The sequence below is a fragment of the Helobdella robusta genome (genome assembly GCF_000326865.2).
Source record: "Helobdella robusta unplaced genomic scaffold HELROscaffold_95, whole genome shotgun sequence".
In the NCBI taxonomy this organism is placed as follows: domain Eukaryota; kingdom Metazoa; phylum Annelida; class Clitellata; order Rhynchobdellida; family Glossiphoniidae; genus Helobdella; species Helobdella robusta.
In genome coordinates this window covers 224,230-236,512 of record NW_008705542.1, presented here as the reverse complement: position 1 = coordinate 236,512, position 12,283 = coordinate 224,230, and the positions used below count along the sequence as shown (strand labels likewise).

Below are 12,283 nucleotides of genomic sequence, written 5' to 3'. Positions count from 1 at the left end.
CACACACACACATACACACACACTCACACACAAACTTACGTGCATACCAGCATCGCCCTTCAATTTGATCACAAGCTCATCTGTATGAACTCCTTACAAACAAACTCACATACACACACACTCACACACACACACATATATATGTGTACATGTGCACATGTTAACATATAAACTTACATACAAACGTACGTACATACAAACACACACATACACAAACACACCATACACCAAATTCTAAAGAGTAGTGAATGAGTTTAGACAAAAGGCCTTGGGCCCATAACCTACATACACACACACACACACACACACACACACACACACACACACACACACACACACACACACACACACACACACACACGGGCCCATAACCTACATACATACACATACACACACATATACATACATACATACATGTAGTAGCTGTATGTATGCATGTATATACATACAGCTACTACCCTAATAATAAGATTGACAATTTGCAACGTGGGACCACCATAAAATGATCCTATATACCCGTATTTTCATCATCACCATCTTCATCATCACTTTAATCATTATGGAATCATCATCATCATCGTCGTCGTTGTCATCATTATCAGTATCATCATATCATCATCAACATCATCATTGTAATTGTCTTCATCATCATCATCATCATTATCATCACCTATTTAAATTCACATCAAATAAATAAATACACCAATGGTGCTTCTACCACACCGCAAAACATTCAAGACATTTTTTTGCATTTCCGTTTAAAAGTTCACTTAAATTTTGAAAGTAAAACAAACTATTTCTTTACTCATGGCTTGATAAAATGTGCACGAAACCTTGAATGCCCTCACCATGCGCGCGTGTGTTGTGTGTTGCCCGCCTTGGAGACGGGCCGGATAGAAATCAGGTCAAACAGTTCAAAATGTTTAAGTTTTGATAGTGGTCACTTAAGGGGTAGGTTAAGTACCTACTGCTCACAACGGGGAGGTACCGTACCGTGGGCCCCCCTAGATTTGTCACTAGTTCATTATGAGCTCGATCACAACTTTCCAATTATTAATTTTAATTTTGAAAAGCAAATAAAAATTTGTTTCCTTCCGTTTCGTTGGTGGATCAATCGGTGAGATGTGCCAGCGTGTGCGTGGCTACGTAGGTGCTTGTGAACGGCTGCATGGCAGTCCCTTTAATAAATTTTCAAATATAAGTTTTACTAATTTATAGAAAAATAACATCTCAAACGTTATCATTTCAATAACTTTTCTTGAGCGCCATATATTATTAATTATTATCATAATTTTTATTTTTGTTATGGTTTAAAAATATTATTTATTCATCATTATGACATACCAAGGCGTCAAATTTGCACAGAAATGTAACTCCTGGTGTTTCATGTTTATCTGTCTGTCTGTCTGTCTGTTTGTCTGTCTGTCTGTTTGCTTGGTTACCTGTTTGTATGTGTGTGTTTGTAAGCGCGTATATTTCTATTTTTATAATATATTTTTTTCTATTTTGGGTTCGCTCGTTTGTTAAGTCTGTTAGTTCGTTCTTTATTAAATTATTTTATTTCAATTTTATTTTTATTATTAATAATATTATTAATATTTTATTGATATTTTATTTATTATTTTTTTTTATCGTCGCACGGTCGTTTATACAGAAGAGTGTTGAGAAAAAAATTGCCAGATGATTTGTAGTTGCTAGTGTCAGGGGTTACTAGATGCAAAATTTTGTTGTTGTTGTTGTTTTTTGTTGATGTTGTTGTTGTTGTTGTTGTCTTTGTTGATGACGTGTTTTGTGTTCTGATCATTCAGTCGTAAGAAAACCAAAGATAAATAAATTGCTCTTGCAAGAAAAATAATTACTTTTTTATTCCTCATTGCATAGCGCAAACTTTTCTGCTCAATTTTTCATAACTTTTAACCCCTCTTGAAAAATTACCATACATAAACAGTTGTCTAACTTACTATGTGTTTGTGGGCATATTCATTTACTTTTTAATCAATTGTTTGTTCGTTCGTTCATTCGTTCGTTCGTTCGTTTATTCATTCATACATTCATCTATCCGCCCATCTGTCTATCAGATATAAATGGAAAACTTTTGAACGTTTTTTCGTGTCTAAAAAAGAAACAATGCCAAACGTGGATTCAATTGAATTCAACTTCCGAATGTTTACAAGGAATGCAAATTCGTTTGTCTGTCAGTCTGTTTGTTTGTATCTATGTTTGTTTGTTTGTTTATTTTTTCATATGTTTGTATGTTTTTGCGTGTGTGTTTATGTCTGTCTACACGTTCAAGTGTGCATGCATATCTATGCATTTATGCATTCACATAAACACACATAACCATGGGGTACATCGTTGGATTGCTTCAGAGGTGAGTCCTAGAGTGGGCAAAAAGTCCAATCCTGGACGAACATTTCCGTGCACATGTTCCACACATTCATACACTCACACACACGCATACATACATACATACATACATACATACATACATACATACATACATACATACATACATACATACATACATACATACATACATATATATACATATTTTTTTTTTTTTTTTTTTTTTTTGTATTCTCCATTGGTTTTATTGTATTCCTATGGCTTCTAGCCAGAGCTCCTCTTCTGGTTCCAGCACTCTCACTCGTTGTCACGTATGTTCCAAACATTTTCGTTTGCGTCCCGATGGCGCATTGGTTAGGCATGGAGGAAAGGTTAAAGGTTCAGAATGTTCCGGTTCCCTGGCGAAGCCCAAGACCGGGTCAAAACGCGCGTCATTGGGAAACGTTTCCGGATGCGCCCCTGCCGCCACTGCCGTCGGCAACGTCTCGATCAGCAGTGCTGCACCGCAACAGGCTTCTAAAATCGACATGGCAGAGAGGTTTTTCAGAAAATCTGCTAGTTTTTGTTTAATGGATCACATTCCCAAACATTCAAGAACAAAATTTGGTCAGACGCTGGCTAAAGTGGTAAAGGAAATTATTGATAAACCCTCTATTTCAATCAGTTGGTTCAAATTGCTCTTTTTACCAGCAATGATCTTGAGGAAAAGTCACCGCGGCGGCAGACGCCATAATCCAACTGGATTAATCAATCAGAGGATTGACGATTTTGGCGGACAATCCGTCGAGAAGATGGCTGACCGCTTAGAACTCGTCAATAAATTGGAGAATAAGAAATCAGCCGAATCTAAGTTGATATCTTCGGTAAAGTCTAAGATCGAAAAAGGAAACATAAAAAATGCGATGCAGCTTCTGTCATCAACGGACACCGTGGCACCTGATACTGAAGAAACTATACGTGCTCTAAAGTCTAAACATCCCACCGCACCCAACAACAAACAGCAAAGTCCCTCCAAGGAAAGTTCAAGCTTGTGCGTTACATCTCAACAAGTACTGGTTTGTTTAAAAACTTTCCCAAAGGGAACATCAGGTGGCAGTGACGGCCTTACGCCGGAGCATCTGAAAGACCTCACATCTTCAAAAACAGATTCGATTGATCTTATCAACTCAATCACTGCATTTATCAACATGATCTTAAATGGTGATTGCCCACCTGATGTGGCTCAATACTTTTTTGGTGGAAGGCTGGTGGCCCTATCGAAAAAATGCGGCGGGATCAGACCCATAGCAGTCGGGTGTGTGTGGAGGCGCTTGGCCGCAAAATGCGCCATGTTAGCCGTCAAGGACAGAGTGGTTCCAATTTTACAGCCACAACAGGTGGGTGTCAGCGTCAGTGGTGGGGCAGAGGGAGCGGTACATGCGGTGAGACGATTTTTGGATGGCACGCGTGATGGCCAGTGTTTGCTCAAATTGGATTTTTCCAACGCTTTTAATACTCTAAGACGCGACCATATGTTGAACTGCGCCAAATCCATTCTGCCGGAGATTTTCAATTTCTGTTATTCGGCTTATGACTCGCCTTCTTTCCTGTCCTTCGGCGACACTAGGATCCTGTCAGCTGAGGGTGTTCAGCAGGGAGATCCTCTGGGTCCCCTTCTTTTCGCACTCTCTGTTGACCCACTAATTAAAACACTAAAATCCAAATTTGTTGTTGCCTACCTAGACGACATTTCATTGGGAGGTGATGTCGAGTCCGTTTTGGACGACCTTAATACTATTATAAATTCAGAAAATAACATAGGTTTAAAACTTAATTTTGAAAAATGCGAGTTGTATATGAACAAACCTATTACACTTAACATTAAATATCCAATTAAAATCCTTGAAAAAAACGAGATCGATTTTCTAGGCTCAATAATTTTTCCTGGTGAAAGCCAAAACATGTCCATAGCTAAAAAATTTGAAAATTTTAAACTTATCACCCAAAGGCTAAATATCATCAATAAACATGATGCAATGGTCCTTCTATTACAAGCTGCTTTTTTGCCTCGTCTTGTTTATTTTTTGAGAACATCCCCTCTGTTGGATGTTTCGATCCTCAATAGTTTCGACGATCACCTCCGTGACGCATTCCAGTCCATCTTCAACATAAAACTCGATCAAAAAAATTGGTTACAGGGGACGCTGCCTATATGTGTTGGTGGCCTGGGTTTGGGTTCCGCGGCTGAGCTGGCACCTTCTGCCTTTTTGGCTTCTGCTGCTGCCACGGTGGCCCTCCAGGATCTGATGTTGCCTAGGGATGTGATTTACGTCGATAACTTCAGATTGCAAGTATACGACATGTGGCGCGCCACCAACGGAGATGTGGTTGCGCTCGAAAACCCCTTGCAAAAACACTGGATCGCCCCCTGTCTTAATAGATCAGTTGATCGATGGCTGCAATTGAATGGCTCTGCTTTTGACAAGGCTAGAATTATGGCTGTCAAAAGTGAGTTGGGCTCCGCCTGGTTGAGAGCGCTACCCAACACTTCCTGCGGCACTAGATTGGATGACTCCTGTGTTCGCGTGAGCCTTGGTTTGAGACTTGGAGCCCAGATCGTCACCGAATACGAATGCGCATGTGGGGCAAGGGTTGATGAACTTGGATACCATAGCCTTTCTTGTCGTCTAGGTCCAGGAAGACAAGCCAGACATACGGCTGTCAACGAATACCTGGTACGATGTTTTCAAAAGGCTGGTATCCCGGTTATAAAAGAACCCATGGGTTTGATAGAGGAAGGAGCCTTTAGGCCTGATGGTTACACTATCACCCCATGGGCCCAGGGACGGTCCCTTGCTTGGGACGTTACCATACCCCACACTATGGCTGACCGATACATCGGCTACACTTCAGTTGAGGCGGGCACTGCTGCCCTTAAAGCGTCCGATTTCAAAAATGAAAAATACGTTTCATTAAACAATTTAAGCAAAATATTTCAACCCATTTGCATTGAAACGTTCGGACCAACAGATAAGCACACGTCATTATTTATTAACGAATTAACAAGAAAAATAGTTAATATAACGGGTGATCCTAACGAAGGCAATTATTTAAAACAAACTCTTTCACTTTTATTACAAAAATTTAATTCCTTCTGCATTCTGGATGGAGCTGCTAGATACCTGACTGTGCGAGACCAGGGACATAGATAAAAGTTGAACTCGGAAACGATTGCATGCCTAACCATGGCTTGTTCATCAAAACGGGTTCATACATACATACATACATACATACATACATACATACATACATACATACATACATACATACATACATACATACACACATACACACATACACACATACACACATACACACATACAGACATACATACATACATACATACATACATGCATACATACATACATACATACACGCATGTATGAAATATTATACTGAATTATTTTAAAATTGCGTTTATAGTTATTGAGCGGGGAACCATACAAAATTATGATGATGATTCTGCGGCTGATATTGTAGTTGTTGATGTTTTTGATGTTTTTGCGGATGTTCTAAATGTCTTTGGTGATGTTTTTGATGTCTTTGGTGATGTTTTTTGATATCTTTGGTGATATTTTTGATGTCTTTGGTGATGTTTTTGATGTCTTTGGCGATGCTGTTGGTGTTGATGGGGTCATAACAATAGCAAAAATAGCAAAACAACATCAACAACAACAACAACATCAACAACAACATTAACAACATCAAAAACAACAACAACAACATCAACAACAACAATAACATCAACAACAACAATTCAATATGGCGACACACCAACACGAATTTCACCATGTGTGCCAAGCGGGGCTCAACATTAAGAAAATATTTATAATTAAAAATTTGGAGATGGAGCTGCTGATGATGATGATGGTGAGGATGATAGCGAAGATGAAAATGATGACGACGACGATGATGATTGAAAAAATATTATTGATAGAGTTGATTATTGATTATTGATTATTATTTTTAATCTTCGAAAGGTTCATCAATCGTTCGTTCGTTCGATCGATCGTTTGTTTGCATGTTCGTTTTTCAATCATTCTTTCGTTCATTTGTTTGTTCATTAATAAGTTAATTTATTTATTTATTTATTAACTAATGTATTTATTTATTCATTCATTCACTCACTCATTCATTTTTCATACTATTTTTCCCATTCCTTCGTTTCATCATCAGTATCGTTAAAATTAACAACAACAACCACTGCTACTACTATTACAACAACTACAACAACAACAACTACTACTACTACTGCAACAACCACAACAACAACAACAATAACAATAACAACAATAACAACAACAACATCAACAAAAACATCAACAACATCAACAACATCAACTTACCAGGATTAAACAAATGCTTTATTCAGCCATTAAGTGTACGAGCGGAGTTAATGCGTTTGTGTATATACATATAAATATTATATATATATATATATACGTGTGTATGTATATATATGTGTGTGTGTGCATGTGTGTGTGCGTATGTTTGTGTATGTGTATATGTATGTACGTTCAAAAATGTGTTAGTTGGTTTGCTTGCAAGTGGGTGTTTATATTATTCAGAACCATTTTATCGGCATTATATTCGGTCGTAGCTCTTTTGTTTTTATTCATGCCATCATCATCATCACCATCGTCGTCGTCGTCATCATCATCATCGTCATCATCATCGTCATCAGAAGTAACACTGATATCATCAACTACGACAACATTATTATCGTCATAATCACCATCATCACCATCATCATCATCTCAATCAAATATCAACCAATCAAATCCCCATCAGCGATGTCCAATCAGAAGCAATTTAAGAGATCACGTGTTCGGTTGAAGGCTTGTCATTGGCTCGTTATTCTGGCTGCCATTTTTAAGCTTATTTGATTCCCATATCAAATTTGCGAAAAAATTTCGTACAATTGTTTTTAAAATAATTTAGAAATTTTTTTAAAGTAATAGTAGTAGTAGTAGTGGTATTTAGTGGTAGCTATAGTAATATTAGTAGCAGTAATAGTAGTAGTAGTAGTAGTAGTAGTAGTATAGTAGTAGTAGTAGTAGTAGTAGTAGTAGTAGTAGTAGTAGTAATAGTAGCAACAGCAGCAGTAGACTTAACAATTTCCGAGTTTTGATATATCAAGGTCTGGTCGGATCGCTCATTTGTTAAAATCAACTCGCCTGACAAATAATACATCATCGTTATCGACATCGTCATCATGCCATCATCAGTACATCATCATCATATTACGTCATCATCATCATCATCACTATGACGTCACCGTCATGACCTAACCATAACCACCATCATTATCAACACTTTACCATAATTAAATTTTGTTATAGAGTTGCATATTATATATATGCAGTAGCAGTTGTAACAGCAATAGCAGAACTAGTAGTAGTGGTGGTAGTAGTAGTAGTAGTCTCAGCAGTAATAGTAGTAGTAGCAGTAGGTATACACACACACACACACACACACACACACACACACATACATACATACATTCGAAGATTGGTCACCGACCTCCCCGATCAATGGGCGTTTCTGAAACTGAACTTTAAAAATGCCTTCAACGCCTTGAGAAGAGACTCGATGTCGGAGGCTGTCAAACTTTTTTGCTCCAATATCTATAATTTTTGCCATTCTGCCTATGGCGGAGTCTCTTCCCTTGGCTACAACTCTTGGGTTGTAAAATCGTCCGAGGTGGTACAGCAGGGTGATCCCCTTGGTCCTTTGCTGTTCGCACTAACTTTTCATCCACTCTTAAAGAAAGCTTCGTCTTCTTTCGTTTGCGCTTATCTGGATGATATCAGAATTGCTTCGGACGGCCTCAACTCTGGCCGATAGCTACGAATATTTGAAGCATAACTCCGCTGCAATTGGTTTAGAGTTAAACATTAAAAAATGCGAACTTCACTGCCAAAGCTTATTTCAGGTGCCACATGCGCTGGCTAAAATACCCAGAGTTGGTGCATCAGAACTGAGTTTTTTAGGCACACCCTTGGTCGAGGGCGATTATCAAATAAAGTTTTTTGACCAAAAGCTCTCTGAGCTTAAATTCGCCCTGGGTCGTGTTTCCTGTCTTTCGGCCCATGATGCCTTGAGTATTATCCGCAATGCCCTCAGTTTGCCCAAATTGATGTACTTCCTGCGTATATCCAAACACATTGACCCTTCTAAATTGGGCGAATTTGACGGAGTCCTGCGCACCGCCCTGCCGTCGATTTGCAATGTTCAAGTGACCGACAGTGGTTGGTCCCAGGCTCAGCTGCCGGTGCAATTTGGTGGGCTGGGGTTGCTTAGCGTGGTTCAGCTGGCTCCCGTTGTTTATAATTCTTCTGCCGCTGCCACTCTCGACCTGCAGTCTTCCCTGCTCCACCGGTTTTTTCGTTGCCGCGATATTCTTCCCTCAGTGTCCGCCCCGGGGGACATTAAGAACGTCCAAATTTTGAACGAAGAATATAAAAAAATCTTTCAAAATTTGTTGTCTTCATGCGGCGACGACTTTTCCACCGTTCGTTTGTTGGCCATGTCCAGCGTTGCCAGCTGTGGGTGGTTGAGATCGTGGCCTAAATCCTCTGTGGGTACCAAGCTTGACGACGAGTCTGTGAGATTTGCTGTTGGCTTCAGACTTGGCCTGGTCATTCAGAATAAATACACGTGCCGATGTGGCGCTGGGGCGGACGAGTTTGGGCACCACGGTTTGGTTTGTCGCCTGGGTGGGGGCCGTCAACTACGTCACTCAGCGCTAAACTATTACATTTGTCGGCTCTTCTCCAAGGCTTCAATCCCGGTTCTCAAGGAACCATCCGGCATTTCTGCGCATGATGGTACGCGCCCGGACGGATGCACGCTAATACCTTGGAGAGCCGGCAGATGTTTGGCGTGGGATGTTACGGTCCCTGGCACCCTCGCCGAACGATAGTAAACCTGACAAGTAAAGAATGCGGTTTGGCCGCAGCCAGGGCAGCAGACGAGAAAATGAAAAAATATGGGAATGTCCTCCCCTCGATGAAATTCTTGCCGATATGCATCGAGGTGCTTGGCCCGATGGACCCCAACACACTTAAATTTCTTAAGGAAATATGCAAAATGATCAGCGTCAGATCAGGTGACAGCAGGGAACTGTTTTTCGCAACTAACCACATTTCGTGCTTGTTGCAGCGGTTCCTGCGTGTCTGTGTGCTTGAAAATATCCAACTGAATGCCGACACGTGCAATTATCGACAAATCAAAGTGTTAATCCATTTGTTACTTGATGTTTGACGGTTCAGTGTCACTCATCATGTTTTGGTTTTAACATACATACATACATACATACATACATACATACATACATACATACATACATACATACATACATACATACATACATACATACATACATACATACATACATACATACATACATACATACATACATACATACATACATACATACATACATACATACATACATACATACATACATACATACATACATACATACATACATACATACATACATACATACATACATACATACATACATACATACATACATACATACATACATACATACATACATACATACATACATTTCCGGTACGATGTCGCGAGCGGTTTGCATTAACGAGTTATTGTGTTATTTATTTAATAATTCTGACAAAATTGACGATGCGGAATTCATTTACGAAATAATGGATTTCTACAATTGTGAAGATATTAGAATAGCAAAAAAAATACTTACCAGCGATCTAGATGCGTTAAATCTAGAAAAAGATGATAAAATAAAGCCAAACAGTTCTGGAAACTCTAAAAAGGACAAGGTTAGTGATTTAATACTAACAATAAAAACAATTCTGAGCAACAAAATTGAAAGCAAATTGCCTCAGTATGCTGCTCTCAACCTTTTTAAAATTCCAAGCTCAAAAAAAGCTAAATTTGAGTTAATTCTTGACGAAAAGTTAAAAAAATTAGAAGAACTATTTATTGAAGAAAGAAACATCTTCCGAGAAATAGTAAATGATGCGGATATTAACAATAGCCCAAAAGTAGAAAGAAAGCAGCAATCCGATTGCAAGACCGAATCGAGCAAGCAATCTGACTGGTCAGAGATTGTAAAACGTAAAATTAAAAAGAGCTCAAATGTTCAACACGTGGCGAATGTTCAACACGTGGCGAATGTTCAACACGTGGCGAATGTTCAACACGTGGCGAACATCAACATGTTGAAAACAAAGAAAAAAACACACAACACTAACATAGCAAATATGAAAACAGTTATAGGCACCCAAACTGATAAACAAACAAATTTGAAAGCGATGAAACCTTCGCCAAAAAGAAAAGTTTTTTACGTTGGTCGATTGGACCAACAATGCACTGCAAAAGAGTTAAGCGAACACATAAATGGATTGAAAATTGAGGTGCTTGGTTGCTCAGCAATCATAAACTCAACTTTTAATCGCCGCTCAAAGCAAGCTACAACATCGATCAACACACAAAACACGAACTCTGACAAAATCGATGTTCAACAGACAAGCGCTGCATTCAGAGTTTGTATTTATGAAACAGACTCAGCTGAGTTCATGAATGCAGAAAACTGGCCAGACCAAATCATCGTCCGCGAATGGTGTTTCAATGATCCGTCGGCAAATGTTGTCAATGACCTGTCGGCAAATGTTGTTTCAACTAAAAATAGCAATGAATAAAAACTTCATAGAAGAGAATCTCGAAGAATCAAAATATTACACTGTAAAAGAATTATCTAACATAATAAAATTGAAGAATAAAATGAAAAACAATCACCTACCAATCATTCATCTGAATGCTCGAAGTTTGTTTCATAAATTATTAAATCTAGAAATCTTCTTAAAACAATTCGACGACTTTTTCAAAATTATAGTAATATCAGAAACGTGGTTGAACAATGAAACAGTTGATTTAATTAAGTTAAATAATTACAATTTTGTATATAAAAATAGAAAAAGCAAACAAGGCGGAGGTGTTGGTGTTGGTGTGTTCATAAAGCATGACATCAAATATGTTGTAAATGATAACAGTGCATTTGATGATGAAAATGTCGACGTTCTCTGTGTGGACATTGAATCGGGGCATGCTTCACCTAGGGGTGTGCTAAAAGTTATCGCGATATACCGCCCACCCAATTATAAATTTGAGCCTTTTTTAAATAAAATCACTTTGATTTTACACGCCATCAAATCCGCCGACAAAACTGTTATAGTGGGCGACTTTAATGTTAATTTATTGGACAATGATTCAAATGATTCTAAAGACTTTCAAAATCTACTATTTTCATTTTGTTTCTCGCCTTTAATTAATTTACCAACAAGAGTAATTGTCAATTCATTAATCGACAACATATTTACGAACCTGTATCAACATTGCGAAAGTGGAGTCATAGTCTCAGACTTTTCTGACCATTTTCCAGTTTATGCAATAGTAGAAAATTTTAAAACTGCTATCAATGATGACCAAATTTTATGTAGAAAAATTAATAAAACATCCATTTTCTTTATAAAAAAAGCCCTCTCACTTCAAAATTGGCATTCAGTTAAAAACGAGAATAATATAGATACAGCATGCCTGAATTTCTACAATATACTCAATAAAACTCTTGACACATACGCAGAAACAAAAATATAAAAAAGCATGGGTATCTGATGAAATAATAAAATTATCAAAAAAACAGAATCGACTGTATAAAATAGCAGTCGCTGCACCAAACTCCGCTAATGTTGAAAAATATAAAAAGTTTAGAAATTACTTTACATCAGTAAAGAGAAAGGCAGAAAAAAATTATTTTCAACAAAAATTTGAAGAGGCAAAGAGTTGCTCCAAACAAAAATGGGAAATAATAAACGGTATAATGAATAGAAAACAAAACAATCTGAAATAA

At 38.1% G+C, this 12,283-nt stretch overlaps 2 protein-coding genes across 2 annotated transcripts; both read left to right on the top strand.

The window, feature by feature from the left end:
• Window positions 1-2,603: 2,603 nt before the first annotated feature.
• On the top strand, window positions 2,604-5,537 carry HELRODRAFT_182908 (hypothetical protein; the record flags this gene model as incomplete). Its single annotated transcript, XM_009033625.1, has 3 exons — window positions 2,604-3,593; window positions 4,524-4,826; window positions 5,079-5,537. 3 exons carry the CDS (start codon window positions 2,604-2,606, stop codon window positions 5,535-5,537), a joined length of 1,752 nt encoding a protein of 583 aa, XP_009031873.1.
• Window positions 5,538-9,231: 3,694 nt separating this feature from the next.
• HELRODRAFT_182907 (hypothetical protein) lies at window positions 9,232-12,030 on the top strand (the record flags this gene model as incomplete). The annotated part of the gene is made up of 3 exons (XM_009033624.1): window positions 9,232-9,496; window positions 10,087-11,035; window positions 11,349-12,030. The coding sequence occupies 3 exons, from the start codon at window positions 9,232-9,234 to the stop codon at window positions 12,028-12,030; spliced, it is 1,896 nt and encodes a 631-aa protein (XP_009031872.1).
• Between the last annotated feature and the right edge of the window lie 253 nt (window positions 12,031-12,283).